General features: G+C 50.8%; 2 protein-coding genes across 2 annotated transcripts; both read left to right on the top strand.

Annotated features, from left to right (window-relative positions):
- Window positions 1-256: 256 nt before the first annotated feature.
- Window positions 257-2,052, top strand: LOC308268001 (2-acylglycerol O-acyltransferase 2-B-like; the record flags this gene model as incomplete). Its single annotated transcript, XM_080702993.1, has 6 exons — window positions 257-335; window positions 551-729; window positions 839-1,043; window positions 1,210-1,384; window positions 1,506-1,690; window positions 1,898-2,052. The coding sequence occupies 6 exons, from the start codon at window positions 257-259 to the stop codon at window positions 2,050-2,052; spliced, it is 978 nt and encodes a 325-aa protein (XP_080559119.1).
- A 546-nt stretch (window positions 2,053-2,598) lies between these two features.
- Window positions 2,599-5,612, top strand: MOGAT3 (monoacylglycerol O-acyltransferase 3; the record flags this gene model as incomplete). The annotated part of the gene is made up of 7 exons (XM_080703869.1): window positions 2,599-2,701; window positions 2,857-2,964; window positions 3,051-3,121; window positions 3,286-3,490; window positions 3,766-3,940; window positions 5,171-5,373; window positions 5,458-5,612. The coding sequence occupies 7 exons, from the start codon at window positions 2,599-2,601 to the stop codon at window positions 5,610-5,612; spliced, it is 1,020 nt and encodes a 339-aa protein (XP_080559995.1).
- Between the last annotated feature and the right edge of the window lie 11,575 nt (window positions 5,613-17,187).

The following is a 17,187-nucleotide window of genomic DNA, read 5'->3' as shown; positions in this document are numbered from 1 at the left end:
CTAGCAGAGGCCTAAGGCTGTGATTGCCACAAAGTTCAAATACCTTCCTCCCCAGGCCGCTGGCCCTGCCCCCTGCCATTTACTTGGATCCTATTGGTCATACCTGTGAGCTCTGGGAGTGATTATCTGATGCTCCTGAAGCCCTAGATAGAGGTGGAGCCTGGGGAGGGACTAGGGCCAGGGGTCAAGGCCAGTGGATTGCCCAAAAGGGGGAGTGTTAAAGCTGTGGATTCCCTGGTGCAGCTCCCTTCCACAGATGGAGGCCTCCTCCCATCTTTGCAGGAGTCTGCAAGTGTTTGCTGTCCTGCAATGGGTCTTCTCCTTCTTGGGACTTGGTGAGTCCCCAAAGCGCAACGATGTAGGCAGACATGGTGCCGGTGCTCTGCTTCCCTGTTACACAGAGGGAGGCAAGTTAGGGATCTCCGGGCTTCCTCCAAGAAGCCCAAGGAGCAGGGCGATGGAAGGTGCTGGAAGTAGGGAAGCCGGGCTAAGTGGGGCTCAGGCTTAAGCACGTGGGCTCTGAGTGTGTTTCCCCCACCCCACTCCCCAGGCCCCACCTGCCTGGTGGCCTTGTCCCTGGCTTCCCTAAGCCCAGCCTGGATCCTGGTGGTCCTCTACCTGGTCTGGCTCTATGGAGACAGAAACACACCCAGGACTGGAGGCCGCCGCTCTGCCTGGGTCCGGGACTGGGCCATCTGGAGACATTTCTGTAACTACTTCCCGGTCTCGGTGAGCCCCCCTCCCCATGGCGTACTAGGTGGGGCTTTAGAAGACTCCTGGGACAGTCATCCCCCGAAGCCCAGTCTCACTGGTGGATGGGATGCCCGTCTGCCCTCAGCTGGTCAAAACCGCAGAGTTGGACCCCTCCCAGAACTACCTCTTCGGCTTCCACCCTCATGGGGTCCTGGTGGTTGGGGCCTTCAGCAACTTCTGCACGGAGGCCACCGGCTTCTCCCGCCTCTTCCCGGGCCTCCGGCCGCACCTGCTCATGCTGCCCTGTTGGTTCCATGTCCCTATCTTTCGGGACTACATCATGACTAGTGGTGAGGAGGGGGAGGTCGGCCTCAGGACCCCCAACCCCTGCTGCCCCCTCTTGCTCTGCTCCCCTCCTGTCTGGGTGCCTAGGCCCAGTTCTACCTTCCTGGCGCCTTCTGTGTTCTTCTCTTGAAGGCCTGGGCACCGGGTCCCCCAGCCTCTGCCTTCCCCTAGGTTTGGTCTCTTCTGACAAGGCCAGCGCTGCCCACCTGCTGTCCCATTCTGGGGGCGGCCAGGTGGCAGTCCTGCCCGTGGGAGGACCCCTGGAGGCACTAGAGGCAAAGCCCGGGGCACTGAACTTGCGGATCCGGAATCAGAAGGGATTTGTTAAGTTGGCGCTGGAGCACGGGTGAGGAGAGGCGGCCATTGGCGGGAGGAGGAGGGTCCCCCAGGGTGCTCCATGGGGAAGGAGCCCCGTGTGCCCTGCCGGCTGCCACCGCAGGGAGTCAGCCGCACATCTGTCCCTCCAGGGCCTCCCTCGTTCCGGTCTTCTCGTTTGGGGAGAATGAGCTTTTCCAGCAGTTCCCGAACCCACCGGGTTCGCGGGTGCGGAAGGCACAGGAAGCGCTGCAGCGGCTGCTGAGCGTGGCCCTGCCGCTGTTCCACGGACGCCTGGGCCTGCTGATTCCCTTCCGTGCGCCCATCCACACCGTCGGTGAGCCCCGCGGTCCTCCGCGTCCATTCTGCCTGGGGCCTGGCTTCCCGGCTCTGGGCCACGTGTCCTGCACGTCCACCTTATCCCTGTAGGCTGGCTTTTGCAACCTCCCCAGGCCTGAACTCTGTCCTGAACCCTGCGGGCGGCTAGGTGGGGTTGCACCAGCAGATCTCAGCGACCAGACCCTGCCTTGGGTTTCCCCCACAGTGGGCATGGCGATTCCCGTGCCACGAAGTCCGAGGCCCAGCCAGGAGCAGGTGGACGCGCTGCACGCGCTGTACGTGCAGCGGCTCACCCAGTTGTTCGAGGAGCACAAGACTCGCTACGGGGTCCCTGCCGACAGGCACCTTGTCCTCACCTAGGCGCAGCTGTCTCCTTCCTGCCCCTCCCAGTCCCCTCGGAGACTGCAAGGGGGAGAGTGACATTAAAGATGGGAACTGACCCGCGGCTTTTGTGTGTTTGTGCATGTGGGGGAGGTGGGTAGCCTTGACACTCCCAGGGACCTGCAAACAGATCTTATCGGGGCCTCCTGCTGGGCTGCGCTGGAGATCAAAGTCTCAGTTGGGCTCCGGGCCCCCTGGCCAGTGCCTGGGACCCAGTGGGCAGGCTGGCCAGCTTCTTCCCCTTGCAGCAGTTCTTCAGGCACTAGGGTGCCACCCCTCTGAGGCACACCCCGACATCCTTGCCCAGTGGCCTGCCCAGACCAACTAACCCAGGAAGTTCAAAGATCAGTCTGAGCCGGAGCCTGGAGATTTCTGGAGTTCCAGGTCCAACGATCTCTCCACCCACACCCCTGGACACTCTGGAGGTGACCTGTGACCCCTCAGAGCCCGCCCAAACCTTCACCATCTGTCCTCTGGGTCCCGGAGCCCTTCTGGCCCTGGGGAGCTACTGAGATGAGCATCTCCATGGCCCCTGAACCCCCGCCCTCGCTCCAGGGGCAACGCCTGCAGAAGCATTGGCTAGAAGTTGTGGGTGCTTACCAATATGTGTTGACTTTCCTCTTCATGGGTGAGAGGACCAGGAGGGCCCCGGGGGAGAAGGGCTGGAGGGGCTGGATGTTGGATGCTGGGGTTGTTGGTGGGGCTGTGGGGGAGGGGAAGAGGCTGGACTGAATGACTGAATTGCAGACGTGAATTTATTTTTCTTTCTTGCCTTCCATCCAGGCTTCTTCTCCACCCTCCTTGTCTTCTTCCTCCTCTTCACATCACTCTGGTCCTTCTCTGTTCTCTACTTTGTGTGGCTCTACCTGGACTGGGACACACCCAACCAAGGTGAGCTTTGGACAGGGGCCCAGGCAGTGAGAGATGGGGAAAGGAGGCTCCCAGGGACTCTCCCACCTCGGCCTCTCTGCCCACAGGTGGAAGGCGCTGTCGGTGGACAAGGACCTGGACCATTTGGAAACTCCAGCGAGATTACTTTCCCATCAAGGTGATGGGTCAGCGGGGCTGGGTCAGAGTGATATACGAGAGGGGGCTCCCTGTGTCCTTGACCTCACCTAGGACCTCAAGTGCGTTGAGGGAGAGGAAATTCTTTTCAGCTGGTGTCTTACCTTCTGTACCCCCCCTCCTCTTATCCTGCGCCACACCATGAAGCTGGTGAAAACAGCGGAGTTGCCCGCGGATCGGAACTATGTGCTGGGCGCCCACCCACACGGGATCATGAGCACCAGTGTCTTCTGTAATTTCTCCACCGAGAGCAATGGCTTCTCCCGGCTCTTCCCCGGGCTTCAGCCCTGGACTGCGTCTCTGGCTGGCCTCTTCCGCCTTCCAATCTTTCGAGACTACATCATGTTCAATGGTGAGCCTCCAGCTGATTGGGAGGAAGCCCCCATGGGCCCAAGCACCCCGTCCCCATCAGGACTCCCCCACAGACACACATGGACCTCCCCCCGAACAATGGTAGGCAGGCCGTGGCACCAGTCAGCAGCTTCACTGCTGGGCACCTGGCATGTGATGAGGAGGTGAAGGGCTAGAGGGAACAGGACCTGAGACTCACCCTTCCTGTGCTAAAGGTGGCGGAGGGGGCCGGGAGCTGTGGATGGGTGACTGCTCTCTTCCTGCTCCTGTGCTTAGGCGTGTGTCCTGTGAGCCGCCGGAGCCTGGACTTTATCCTGTCACGGCCCCAGCTTGGACAGGCGGTGGTGATCCTGGTCGGGGGTGCCCAGGAGGCCTTGTACGCAGTCCCAGGACAAAACTGCGTCATACTTAGGAAGCGCAAAGGCTTTGTGCGCCTGGCGCTGAAGCACGGGTAACTACACGTGTGGATCCTAAGAGCTGGAGACACACAGCTTGCCCGGGGGTCAGTTCTCTGTAGACTTGCTTTCTGGGCCCCTGACATCCGAGTCCCTGCAATTGGGATTCATGTCCCACACCTGGAGCCTCCTGTCAGCCCTTGAGTACTTTACTCTGAGCCCAGCACTATGCCGGCCCCTCCCCCGATGGCTTCCTCTCACCCCAAATGGAACAGGGTCATCGGGCCAATGGCAGGGCCCTGGGGCCCGGAAGCCCTGACCCTCTCTTCAAAGCAAGATGTTGGGCTTGGTTCTTATCTGCGAACAGGGATACTGCTTCCCTTGCAACAGGCTGTAGATGTAAAGACCTAATAAGAACACTTACTATGGAGAGGCCCCCTGCACAATCATGTGTCAGCCAGATGTGCTGGTGCAGGCCTGCCAGCTCAGTACTTGGGAGGCCGGGACAGGATTGCAGATTCCAAGACCAGCCTCAGCAACTTAGCTGGACCCTCAGCAATTTAGCAAGACCCTGTTTCAAACTAGAAAAATTTTTATAAAGGGCTGGGGATATCGCTTGGAGGTAGAATGCCCCTGGGTTCAATCCCCATTACCAAAACAAATAGATAAAAATTAAAAATAAAATAGGGCTGGGCATGCGGTTCAGAGGTAGAATGCCCCTGAATTTGATTCCTAGTGAGAAAAAAGGAAGGAATGAGGACTGTGGCCTTTCGTCCTGCTCTTTCTTTGCAGTCATGATCTTGTGCTTCAAAAGGCCCTGAGCAGCGGCAGCATGAGGCGACTGGAAGTCGGTCCCTCAAGGTGCCTGCCTTGGGGAACCCCTGTGCTAGTCAGATTTCCATCACTGTGACAAAGATCCAGAGCAATCAACTTACAAAGAGAAAAGGTTCATTTAGGCTCAGTTTTGGAGTTTGGGGTTCATGTCTAGCTGGCCCTGTTGCTTTGGCCCGGTGCTGAGGCAGAACATCATGGCAGAAAAGTGTGGAGAAGCAAAACCACTCACCTCGTAGCCAAGATGCCGGAGAGAGGGGAAGAAGAGACCGAGGTCCTCTTATCTATTTGAGGGCACGCCCCCCAACACTGACATCCCACTAGGCCCTGCCTCCTAAGGGTTCCCCCATCTCCCAGTAGCAGCGCTCTGGGGATCAAGCCTTCCATACTTGGGCCTTTGGGAGACACCTCTCCAAACCATACCATACCCTCTTCTCTCTGGTCTCCCTTCCCAGGGCCTCCCTGGTCCCTGTGTACTCCTTTGGGGAGAACGATATCTTCAGATTGAAGACCTTTGTGGAAGGCTCCTGGCAGTATCTGTGCCAGGTCACCTTCAAGAGGCTCATGGGCTTTTCTCCTTGCATCTTCTGGGGCCATGGCCTCTTCTCGGCCGACTCCTGGGGCCTAGTGCCATTTGCCATGCCCATCACCACTGTGGGTAAGTGCTCATCTCCAGGAAGAAATCTGCTGCCAGCTGCATGGGCAGAGGCCTCTCGCTCACCGTGTCTCCTCCTCCCTGTAGTGGGCCGCCCCATCCCTGTGCCCCAGAGCCTCAGACCCACCGAGGAGCAAGTGGACCACTATCACAGGCTCTACATGAAGGCCCTGGAGCAACTATTCGAGGACCACAAGGAAAGCTATGGCATCCCTGCATCCACCTGCCTCACCTTCCTCTAGACCTGGCCTTGGGCTCCCCAAAGAGTCTCCAAGCCTAGGACATGGACACCTCTGTTGCCCACCATGCTCCATCCCTCAGTAAAGGCCAGTTCTGGAAGTATGTCCTTACTTGTTCCATCCTGATGTACCATGAAGCTGCATCCTAAGACAGGGTCTCAGGACTCTGAATTCTCTGTGAGGCTTAACTGCATGTGACCTTGGAGAGGTCTCTGTCTTTGCTGAGCCCCTTCTTCCTCTGTAAGGAAGAGCATCTGCTACCTGGGTGCAGTGACGCATGCCAGTGCTTGGGAGGCTGAGACAGGAGGATTGCAGGTTCGAGGACAGCTTCAGCAACTTAGCAAAACTCTCAACAACTTAACAAGACTCTGTCTCAAAATAAATACAAACAAAAGCTGGGTGTGGTGACACACGCTTGTAATCCCAGTATTTGGGTGGCTGAGACAGGAGGATGGCAGGTTCGTGGCCAGCCTCAGCTACTCACACCCTCTGCAACTTAGTGAGTCTGAGTCCCTGCTTCAAAATAAAGAATAAAAAATAGGGCTGGGAGTATAGCTCAGAGGTAGAATGCCCCTGGGTTCCATCCCCCGTATCGCAAAAAAGAAAATAAATACAAACATAAATGAAAAGGGCGGGGGGGTGCAACTCAGGGGTAGACTGCTCCTGGGGTCAAGCCCCAACACTTGTAATCCCAGTAATGGAGAGGTAATTTAGCAACATCCTGTCTCAAAATAAATACCTAGTACTTGGGAGGCTGAGACAGGAGGATTGTAGATTTGAACTTAGCAAGGCATTCAGCAATTTAGTGAGCCTCTGTTTCCAAATAAAAGATAAAATAGGGCTGAGGATGTAGCTTGGAGGTAGAAAGCCCCTGGTCAATCCCTAGCATTACAAATAAATAAATAAATAAATAAATAAATAAATAAATAAATAAATAAATGGGCCAGGAGGGTGTAACTTGGAGGTAGACTGCCCCTGCAGTCAATCCCCACTACCACAAAAAAAAAAGCCAATGTGTTGTCATATGCCTGCAATCCCAGTACTTGGGAGGCTGAGACAGGAGGATCACAGGTTCAAGGCCAGCCTCAACTACTTACAAACGTGTGCCATACGTGATAAATATTCCCGAATCCAAAGAAATCTGAAGTTCAAAACACCTCATATTCTAAGCATCTTAGACCAGGGCTGTTCACCCAGTATTTCATACCACAGCTCCGTGCGAGCTTCAGTGTTAGCGTTATGCATATGGTCCTTTTCATGAGGGACAGAGCAAGGACTGAGGACTGCGGGGATCAGATACCACAGGAGCCACAGTATCTTCCTCCAAGCCCCGGCCCTCTCCTCTCCCTGTGCGTGGGGGGCCTCTCTCCAGGCAGATGGCAGGGGGTAGGTGAAGCATGGGATCCTTGTGTGGGACTGAGGGGAGAGTGGAAAGGGTTTCAATCCCCATCAGGCCTCTCTCTCTCTCTCTCTCTCTCTCTCTCTCTCTCTCTCAAATCCAATGCCAAGGAGGCCTGGGTATGGGGTGTGGGGTGTAGGGTGTGGGGAGGGTATGGCCTGAGGTAGGAGAGGGATTCAAAAAGCCAGGTGGGCCAGGCGTGGTGGCACATGTTTGTAATCCCAGCATTTGGGAGGCTGAGACAGGAGGATCGTGGTTCGTGGCCAGCCTCAGCTACTTAGTGAGGGCCCTCTGCAACTTAGTGAGATCCTGTTTCAAATAAAGAATAAAAAAAAAAATATGGCAGGGGGTGTATCTCAGAGGTTGGATGCCCCTGGGTTCTGTCCTCAGACCCCCCCCCCCAAATAATAATAATCCCAGCATTTGGGAGGTTGAGACAGGAGGATTACAGTTCAGGGCCAGCCTCAGCTGCTTAGTGAGGCCCTTTGCAACTCAGTGAGACCCTGTTTCAAAATAAAGAATAAAAAATAGGGCTTAGAGATAGAATGCCCCTGGGTTCCATCCCCAGTACAGCAAAAAAAGAAAGAAAGAAAAAAGAAAGAAAGAAGGAAAGTAAAGAAAGAAACCAGGTAGTCCAGCCGAGAACCAGAAGACAAGACTGTCCAGTTGATATGTTCATAAGGGAGAAGTGCCTGGAAAGTACTCCGAGTAGCTGAGAAGCCAGTTGGGTGAGTTTATCAGGAAAGAAGCCAGGTCTGGTCAAGTAGAAAGGAAGAAAGGGGAGAGAGCTGCTCCTCCATGTGGAAACGCTGGGAGAAGGGAGAAGCAGAAAGACCTCCATAGGTCACGATCAGGAGGCACCGGCTTGACGTGGTGTTCACATGGGGATGTCAAGAGGTAGTGCGGAAAATGGAGTGTGTTCTGCCACTGCTGGGGGGGGGAATTGGGGAGACTGTCCAGGGGCACAGGGAGTTGGGAGCAGTACTCCTGGACGATCACAGGTGTGACTGCCATGAGGATTCTCCCAGGTCCAGGGGAGCAAGATGAGTGCCATGCTCTGAGTGTGGCGGTGCACGCCTGTGATCCCAGCACGTGGGAGGCTGAGACAGGAGGGTCGTAGGTTCGAGGCCGGTCTCGGCAACTTAGCAAGGTCGTCAGAAACTTAGTGAGACCCTGTTTCAAAATAAAAAATAAAAAATGGAGCAGGGCGTGGTGGCGCATGCTTGTAATCACCGCACTTGGGAGGCTGAGACAAGAGGATCACACGGGTTCGAAGCCAGCCTCAGCTACTTAGTGAGGCTTTCAGCAACTTAGTGAGACCCTGTTTCAAAAAAAAAAAAAAAAAATATATATATATATATATATATATATATATATATATATATATATATATGTCTGGGAGTATAGCCCGGAGGTAGAAAGCCTCTGGGTTCCACCCCCAGTACCACCAAAAAAAAAAAAAAAAAAAAAAAAAAATGGGCTGGGAATGTAGCTGAGAGGTACATCTGGGTTCGATCCCCAGTATAAAACACACACACACACACACACACACACACACACACACACACACACACACACAGTGTCGTGTTTCTGTTTACTATGCCAGCTTGACATTCTTCCAGTGCACTGTGACAGCTTGCCCCTGGCCTCTCCCCCACACTGGCAAACTTCTGATTTTGTGACCCTCTCTAAGAAGCCATCTCAGATTGGGAAAAAGCTTCAGGGTTTTTTTGGGGGGGGATCTCCTGCACCTCCCTGCATTTCCCTAAGTGTGCTCTGATCCCAGCCTGGTTGTAGATAAAGGTCGCCTGGTCCCCATTTGCTCCCTGTCCTCGGGCTGGCTGGCTTTCTTTTTTTCTCTCTTTCTCTTTCTTTCTTTCTTTCTTTCTTTCTTTCTTTCTTTCTTTCTTTCTTTCTTTCTTTCTTTCTTCTTTCTTTCTTTCTTTCTCTCTCTTTTTTCTCTTTCTTTCTTTCTTTCTTTCTCTCTCTTTTTTTCTTTCTTTCTTTCTTTCTTTCTTTCTTCTTTCTTTCTTTCTTTCTTTCTTTCTTTCTCTTTCCAGTCTGGGGATGAAATCTAGGGGCATTCTACCTCCAAGCTACACCCCCAGCTCTAGTTTTTATTCTTTATTTTGCAACAGGGTCTCACTGAGTTGCAGAGGCCCTCACTAAGTAGCTGAGGCTGTCCACGAACTGTGATCCTCCTGTCTCAGCCTCCCGAATGCTGGGATTACAAGCGTGCGCCACCATGCCCCAGCATTCCTCTGGCTTTCTTAAGCCTCCCTTATCAGCATCTGTCTTGAGTGGGATTAGTCTGAGGGGAGCCTCAGAGTAGAATGGAAAGTCCAAGTGTCAGGTCCAGGTCCTGCAGCTCCTACCTGTTTGTTTAGGTTGCAGAGTACAATGTCAGCACCGAGAGACAGCCTACAGTGCGTGTCAGCACCGGGAGAAAACAGGAACAAAACGCACATCATATGTCCACGTCCCCCTCAGCTGCCGTCCTCAGGGTTCCAACCTGGGACAGTTGATCTGGGTGACAGATCAACTGTCACCCAGGCCATGGAGCTGTGCTTGGTGGACAGGGTCAAGCCTTAGATCCTGGCCATTGCGGGAGGAGGCCCCATCAGGAATCAGGACAAGACCCCAAGGGGCTCAAGCCCAGGCTTGGCTTGTTACCTAGAAATGAGCCCGGTGGCTGTCCTGGTGTTGTGACATGGCTGTTTATTGGAAAAAGAAACCAGACAGTGAAGTGGAAGGCACAGACCTCAAGGGGAGGTGATAAGCTTCTAAAGAGAGCGTTTTAGCTGGCTGTGGTGGTGCACAGCTGGAGGCTGAGACAAGAAGATCACAGATTCGAGGTCGGCCTCAGCATGGAGCAAGAGACTCTTAGCAACCTAGGGAGATCCTGTCTCCAACCAAAAAATGAAAAGGACTGGGGGTGTAGCTCGGAAGAAGAATGCCCCTGGGTTCAATTTCCAGCACACAGAGAGAAGGAGAGGGAGAGGGAGAGGGAGATAAGAGAGGAGAAGAGAGAAGAGAGAAGAGAGAGAAACAGCTTATTTTGGCTCACAGTTCAGTTTTATGGTTGTGGAGGTTCCAGCCCATGATCCAGTGGCCCTGTGGCTTTGCAGGGGTCATGCAGCACATCATGGCAGGAACACGTGGTGGAGTGAAGCTGCTTACCTTGTGGCCAGGAGGTGGAAGAGAAGAAGAGGAACTGGGGTCCTACAGTCCTCTTCAAGGGTACGTTCCGCAGGGCTAAGGACCTCCCGCCAAGCTCTACCTCTCAAAAGTTCCACCACACAGAAATACTAAGCATATGGACTTTGGTGCTCGCACCCATGTGTTGGGTGGTGGCAAACATTCCCCACAGGATCTTCCCTCTGGGGAACGGCAATGCCAGGTGCGCAGAGAGAGGGTGGGTTAATAAAGTCTAGAACACCTGGAGATTACAGGCGGCACATACCTGCAATCCCAGTACTTGGGAGGCTGAGATAGGAGGGTCACAGGTTGGAGACCAGCCTCGGCAAGTAGTGAGGCTCTCATCAGCCTAGTGAAACCCTGTTTCAAAATAAAAATAAAACAGGGCTGGGGGTATAGGCCAAAGGTAGAATGTCCTTGGGTTCAATCCCCAGTACAAAAAAAAAAAAAAAAGGTAAAATAGGGTTGGGAGGTAGAATGTCCCTTGTTTCAATCCTCGGTACCACATACAAATAAAATAAAATAAAATTGTACAACACCCCTGGGTTCAATCCCTAATACAACAAAAGGGATATAATCTAGGCTGCTCCAAAGAGTACTGACTTTCTCTTCCTTTCCTTTCTCTTCTCTTCCCAAAGCCTGGGTCCCAGGGTTCAGGGGTGCTTAGGAGCTTCCTCACACCATCTCTCCTCCCACGCACCTGGACAGTAAGTCTCAATACTGTACAAATTCTCCTTGCACTGGGCGTGGTGGCGCACGCTTGTAATCCCCTCGCTTCAGAGGCTGAGACAGGGGGATCGCGCAGGTTCGAAGCCAGCCTCAGCTACTTAGTGAGGCCCTCAGCAACTTAGTGAGACCCTGTTTCCAAATAAAATACAAAATAGGTCTGGGAGTTTAGCCCGATGATAGAAGGCCTCTGGGTTCCATCCCCAGCACCACAAAAAAAAAACCTCACCAAAAATAATTTCTCCTTGCAACCTCTAAGAGCCTAAATTATGTGAATTAAGCATCATGAGCCCAGCTTGTCACCCCCTCTCAGGCTTGTTCTTTGCCTGCCATCCCCCATGTGGCCACCAGAGGGTGGTCTCTATTAACAAGGCAAATCTGTCCTCAAGCCACTTGGACTTGACCAGTCTCCACTCACCCAACCAGTCCAAAGTGTAGCCCCACCGGAAGCAGGCAACTGGAGCTGCTGGGTTTTGCAGAGCAGGCTGTGGCGTAGCCCTGGGCCTTGCTAAGACTGTTCTGAGAGACCCTGCCCCTCTGCATCACTTGCGGGGAAAACTTTCAGGCTTCAGATCCAGGACACCTTTCCTGACCTGCCCACCTGCCAGGTGCTTCAGAGCTCTCCTTAAAATTCCCATAGCTCTTCCTAAAGATGGCTCATGACCCTTCTGTGTTGCTTTCAAACACCAGTTTACCCCGAAATTGGATAACTCGAGCATCAGTAAGAGCGGTAACTACACTGGATTGTGCTACTAAAAAGAATTAACTAATCACCATTAAAGGGTGCTGAATAATCAGCTCATGATTTTGAGAAGTAATAAAGGGAAAACTTAAGCTTTTATCCTGTTTTTTTTTTTAAGATTTAAAGAAGTTTATTAGAAAGATAGAAATACAGAAAATAGAAATACAGCCCCATGCCAAAATGGCATGGGGGGGGGTGACTCGAAATGAATACACCATATCCTGTGTTTTTAAACTATGTCCCAAAGCTGGGTGTGGTATCACACACCTATAGTCCCAATACTTGGAAGGTCGAGACAGTCTTCCAAGGAAATCACAGGTTCAAGGTCAGCTTCAGCAACTTAGGAAGACCCTGTTTCAAGTAAAAAAAAATTAAATTAAATTAAAATGACTGGAGGTGTGTCTCAGAAGTAGAATACCCCTGGGTTCAATCCTCAATGACAAAAAAAAAAAAAAAAAAAAAACCAGAAAAAAAAGAATTTTACCCCTAAGCCTTGTGATGCACAATTATAATCCCGACTACTTCTTAGGAGGCTGAGACAGGAGGATCAAAAGTTCTAGGCCAGCCTGGGCAACTTACCAAGACCCTGTTTCAAATAAAAAAAAAAAAAGGCTAAGGGTGTTGCTTGGTGGTAGAGGCTCTGGGATTCCATCCTGTTGAATTCAGATCTTAAGGTCTGATAAGATTCAAACGAGGCAACTGGATTTGGGTCTCTGATGGAAAACACAACATCATCTATGAAAGCTTTCCCAAAAAAGTAGGACCTGATTCTTTTAAAAAAATTTAATGTGAAGCCGGACTTGGTGGCATACGCTTGTAATCCCAGCATTTGGGAGGCTGAGACCGGGGGATCGCGGTTCGCGGATCCTCAGCTACTTAGTGAGGCCCTCTGCAACTCAGTGAGACCCAGTTTCAAAATAAAGAATAAAAAGTAGGGCAGGGGCTGTAGCTTGGAGGTCGAATGCCCTTGGGTTCCATCCCCAGACCCGCAAAAAAAAAAAAAAAAAATTAATGTGAGCCATGCATGTAATTTAAACTTTTCTGGTAGTAACTACTTAAAAAAAAAAAAAAAAAAAAAAACTAAACTAAACTAAGAGCCGGGCGTGGTGGCGCACACTTGTAATCCCAGCATTTGGAAGGTTGAGACAGGAAGATCGCAGTTCGAGAATAGCTCAGCTACTACTTAGTGAGGCCCTTTGCAATTCAGTGAGACCCTATTTCAAAATAAAGAATAAACAGTAGGGCTGGGGTGTAGGTTGGAGGTAGAATGCCCCTGGGGGTTCCATCCCCAGTACAGCAAAAAAGAAAGAAAGAAAGAAAGAAAGAAAGAAAGAAAGAAAGAAAGAAAGAAAGAAAGAAAGAGAGAAAGAAAGAAGAAACAGGTAGAATTAACTTTAATAATATGCTGTGTGAGTGTGTATGTGTGTGTGTGTGTGTGTGTGTGTGTGTGTGTGTGTGTGTGTGTTACTGGGGATTAAACCCAAGTGTATTCTACCTCCAAGCTATCCCCCCAGCCCTATTTTTTATTTTGTTGATTGTGGTACAGAGGATTGAACCCAGGGGTATTCTGCCTCCGAGCTACACCTCCAGGCCTATTTTGTATTCTTTATTTTGAAACAGGGTCTCACTAAGTTACAGAGGGTTTAAGTAGCTGAGGCTGGCCTCAAAGCTATGATCTTCCTATCTCAGCCTCCCAAGTACTGAAATTACAAGCATACACCACCATGCTTAACAATTTTGTTTTGATTTTGAAACTGGGTCTCTCTAGGTTGCTGAAAGTCTCATTACTCGCTGAGGTTCAAACCTGAGATCCTCCTGTCTCAGCCTCCCACATACTAGAATTACAGGTATGTGTCACTGTGCCTGCTACAGCCTTTCATTTAAGAAATGACATGGCGCCGGCTGTGGTGGCGCACGCTTGTGATCCCAGCATTCGGGAGGCTGAGACCGGAGGATCACAGTTCGCAGCTAGCCTCAGCTACTTAGTGAGGCCCTCTGCAGCTCAGTGAGACCCGGTTTCAAAATAAAGAATAAAAAATAGGGCTTGGGTTTAGCTCAGAGGTAGAATGATCCTGGGTTTTTTCCCCAGTAGTGCAAAAAAAAAAAAAAAAAAAGAAAAGAAAAAGAAAAAGAAATGGCATAGTGTCACATTTACATTGGTATGGTGAGGGAGGGGACAACACAAGGGCATAGATGTGGAGGGTAAGGTCATGAGGGCCATCTCAGAGGCTAGCTACCACATCACTCAATCACAATGTTGAGTCTTATTTGTATCCTGATACAAAGAGACATTTTGTTGTTGTTGTTTTGTTTTGGTGGTGGTAGTACTGGGAATTGAACCCAGGGGCATTCTACCTCTGAGCTACAACCCCAGCCTTATTTCTTTTCTCTTTTTGAAACAGAATCTCATTAAGTTGCAGAAGGCCTCACTAAATTGCTGAGGCTATCCTAGAACCTGTGATCCTCCTGTCTCAGTCTCCCAAATACTGGAATGACAAGTGTGTGCCACCATGTCAGGATAGACTCTTTCTCTCTTCTTTCTTTCTTTCCTTCCTTCCTTCTTTCTTCCTCTCTCTCTCTCTCTCTCTCTCTCTCTCTCTCTCCCTTCCTTCCTTCCTTCCTTTCTTTTTTGAGGTACTGGGGATGGAATCTAGGGGCATTCTACCTCCGAGCTACACCCCCAGCCCTATTTTTTATTCTTTATTTTGAAATAAGGTCTCACTGAGTTGCAAAGGGCCTCACTAAGTAGCTCAGGCTGTCTTCGAACCGTGATCTTCCTGTCTCAGCCTCCCAAATGCTGGGATTACAAGCGTGCGCCACCACGCCTGGCTTCAGCCTTGGCAACTTTGGGATACTGTTATGAGAGAGCAACTTATGGGGCCCTCTGCAACTTAGTGAGACCCTATTTCAAAATGAAAAAATAAAATAGGGCTGGGAGTATAGCTCAGAGGTAGGATGCTCCTGGTTTCATCCCCAGTACACCCCCCCACACACACACACAATCCACAAACAGTATTGCTAATGAGCTAATCATTGTTAGGGCTGATTTTCTCTCTGCTTCTTTGAGTGACCTTAAATAAATGATAACTCTGGTCCTACTCTCCCTAGCTTCAAAAATAGACTGTAGTCACTCATCTTTATCTAACCTGGTGAGAACCGACTATGTGCTAGGGCCTGAAGCACCCAAGCCATGGAGAAGTGTGACATCGTTCTGTTCTCAAAGAGTTCTTGGTCCAGCGCCATGGTTTCCCTTCTCTCTGTCCCTGATTGGCCAAGCTGCCGCGGGTGTTCCTAGAACCTGATGGTCCCGACTGCAGAATAAACGTGACGATGCATCCCACAGGACTGAATCCCAATGTATAAGCTATAATGCATCCCCTTTGAGAACTGCTGCTCCAGCTGGCTAGAACACAATTCCTATCATTAACTGAATTTCTGTGCCAGAAACGCTGTGCACTTCACATACACTATCTTATTCCGCTCTTACTGGAAGTCAGGCGCTATGTCCTCTTTGCAGATAGGGAGACTGTGCCACCATGACTCACTATGAGTGTGTGGCATTTGTGATACCCTGCCTTCTGGGATAATCTGGATGATTCCTTTAAATGCTGTAATTCTGAGTAAGGCTATTAGGCACTCGCTGACTCTGTGACTTTGGGCCATTAACTTAACCCTTTGATTTTTAGTCTCCTTCCAGAGCTGCAAAATGAGCTGGTTGTGAAGGCTGCAAACCATAAAAGGTACCCAGCTCGCTTCCTGTGATGCGTCCCCATCTTTTATTTCACCGTTAACCTAACCCTAACCCTAACCCTAACCCTAACCCTAACCCTAACCCCTAACCCCTAACCCAAGTACATGTGTTTCACAGGGAGCTGGAGATGGCTCAAAAGTCAAGACTCGACTTGTGGATGGGGGAATTGCCCAGATGTGGGGTCACTAGATGAAGAGAGATAAGGCAGAAGGGTTCAGCTGAGGCGTGGAGAGAGCAGAGAGGGAATACTCACAACCAAAAATCTGGAAAAGGAGCCAGGCATGGAGGTGCGTGCCTGTAACACCAGTACTTGGGAGGCTGAGACAGGAAGATTGCAGGTCCGAGACCAGCCTCGGCAATTTAGCAAAAACTCTCACAACCTAGTAAGGCCCTGTTTTATTTTGTTTTTGTTTTTGCTTTTCTTTTTTTTTTTTTTTTTTTTTTTGCAATACTCGGGATCCGGCCCTATTTTTTATAATTTGCTTGGAGACAGGGTCTCACTAAGTTGCTGAGAGCCTCACTAAGTAGCTGAGGCTGGCTTCGAACCTGCGCGATCCTCCTGTCTCAGCCTTCCAAGCGCTGGGATTACAAGCGTGTGCCACCATGCCCAGTAAGAGACCCTGCTTTAAAATGAGAAATAAAGTGGGGCTGGAGTATAGCTCAGAATAGAATGCTCTTGAGTTGAATCCCCGCTAATACATGCACAAGCACACACATACACTCTGGACAAAGAAACCCTAGATAATGGGAATGAAGATTCAAAGTGGCCCATTTTGGGGAAGCAATGAGAAAGAAGGTGGGGGATGAGGAGCACACTTCAGCAGAGGGCAGGGCGAATCAAAATGACAGGGCTGGTGCTGGAGATACCATTCAGTGGTAGAGCGCTTGCCCAGCTGTGTCAATCCCCAGAACTTAAAAAAATAAAAATAAAAAAGAAAAAGAAGAGAGAGCCAGGCATGGTGCGCACATTTGTAATCCCAGTACTTGGGAGGCTGAGACAGGAGGATCGCAGGTTCATGGTCAGGAGAGAGAGAGAGAGAGAGAGAGAGAGAGAGAGAGAGAGAGAGAGAGAGAAAGAGAGAGAGAAGGAGCGCTGAATGATAGGGCTCAATTGCACCATCTGCTGACTACTGGTGCTCTCAAATAAAAACCTGAAATAAACAAACTAAGGGTAGAATTCAACACAGGAGACTCAGAGGTAAATGTGTATGACTGCCTTTACAAAATTCAAAGAGTCCGGGCATGGTGGGGAGGCTGAGATAAGAGGAGTGCAGGTTCGCTGCCAGCCTCAGTTACTTAGTGAGGCCCTCCACAGCTTAGTGAGACCCTGTTTCAAAAGAATAAAACTTAGGTCTGGGGGTGTAGCTCAGTAGCTCAGAGATAAAATGCCCTGGGTTTAATCCCCAGTTCTGAAAAAAAATAAAAATTCAGAATGGCTCCAGAACATCTCTAGTTATCAATAGCACTGATGCTTACTTGGTGCTAGAAGTTTCAAAGTAGCTCCCCCCCCCTTCTCTTCTCTCTCTCTCTCTCTCTCTCTCTCTCTCTCTCTCTCTCTCATTTTGCAGTACTGGGAATGGAACCCAGGGGCATTCTGCCTCTGACCCCCAGCCCTATTTTTTATTCTTTACTTTGAAACAGGGTCTCATTGTGTTGCAAAGGGCCTCACTAATTAACTGAGGTTGTCCATGAATCGAGATTCCCCTTTCTCAGCCTCCTAAATGCTGGATTACAAGCGTGCACCACCACGCCCGCCCATCTT

The sequence above is a fragment of the Muscardinus avellanarius genome (assembly GCF_963383645.1).
Source record: "Muscardinus avellanarius genome assembly, chromosome: 10".
Taxonomy (NCBI): domain Eukaryota; kingdom Metazoa; phylum Chordata; class Mammalia; order Rodentia; family Gliridae; genus Muscardinus; species Muscardinus avellanarius.
This window is presented reverse-complemented; position numbering and strand designations above follow the sequence as displayed.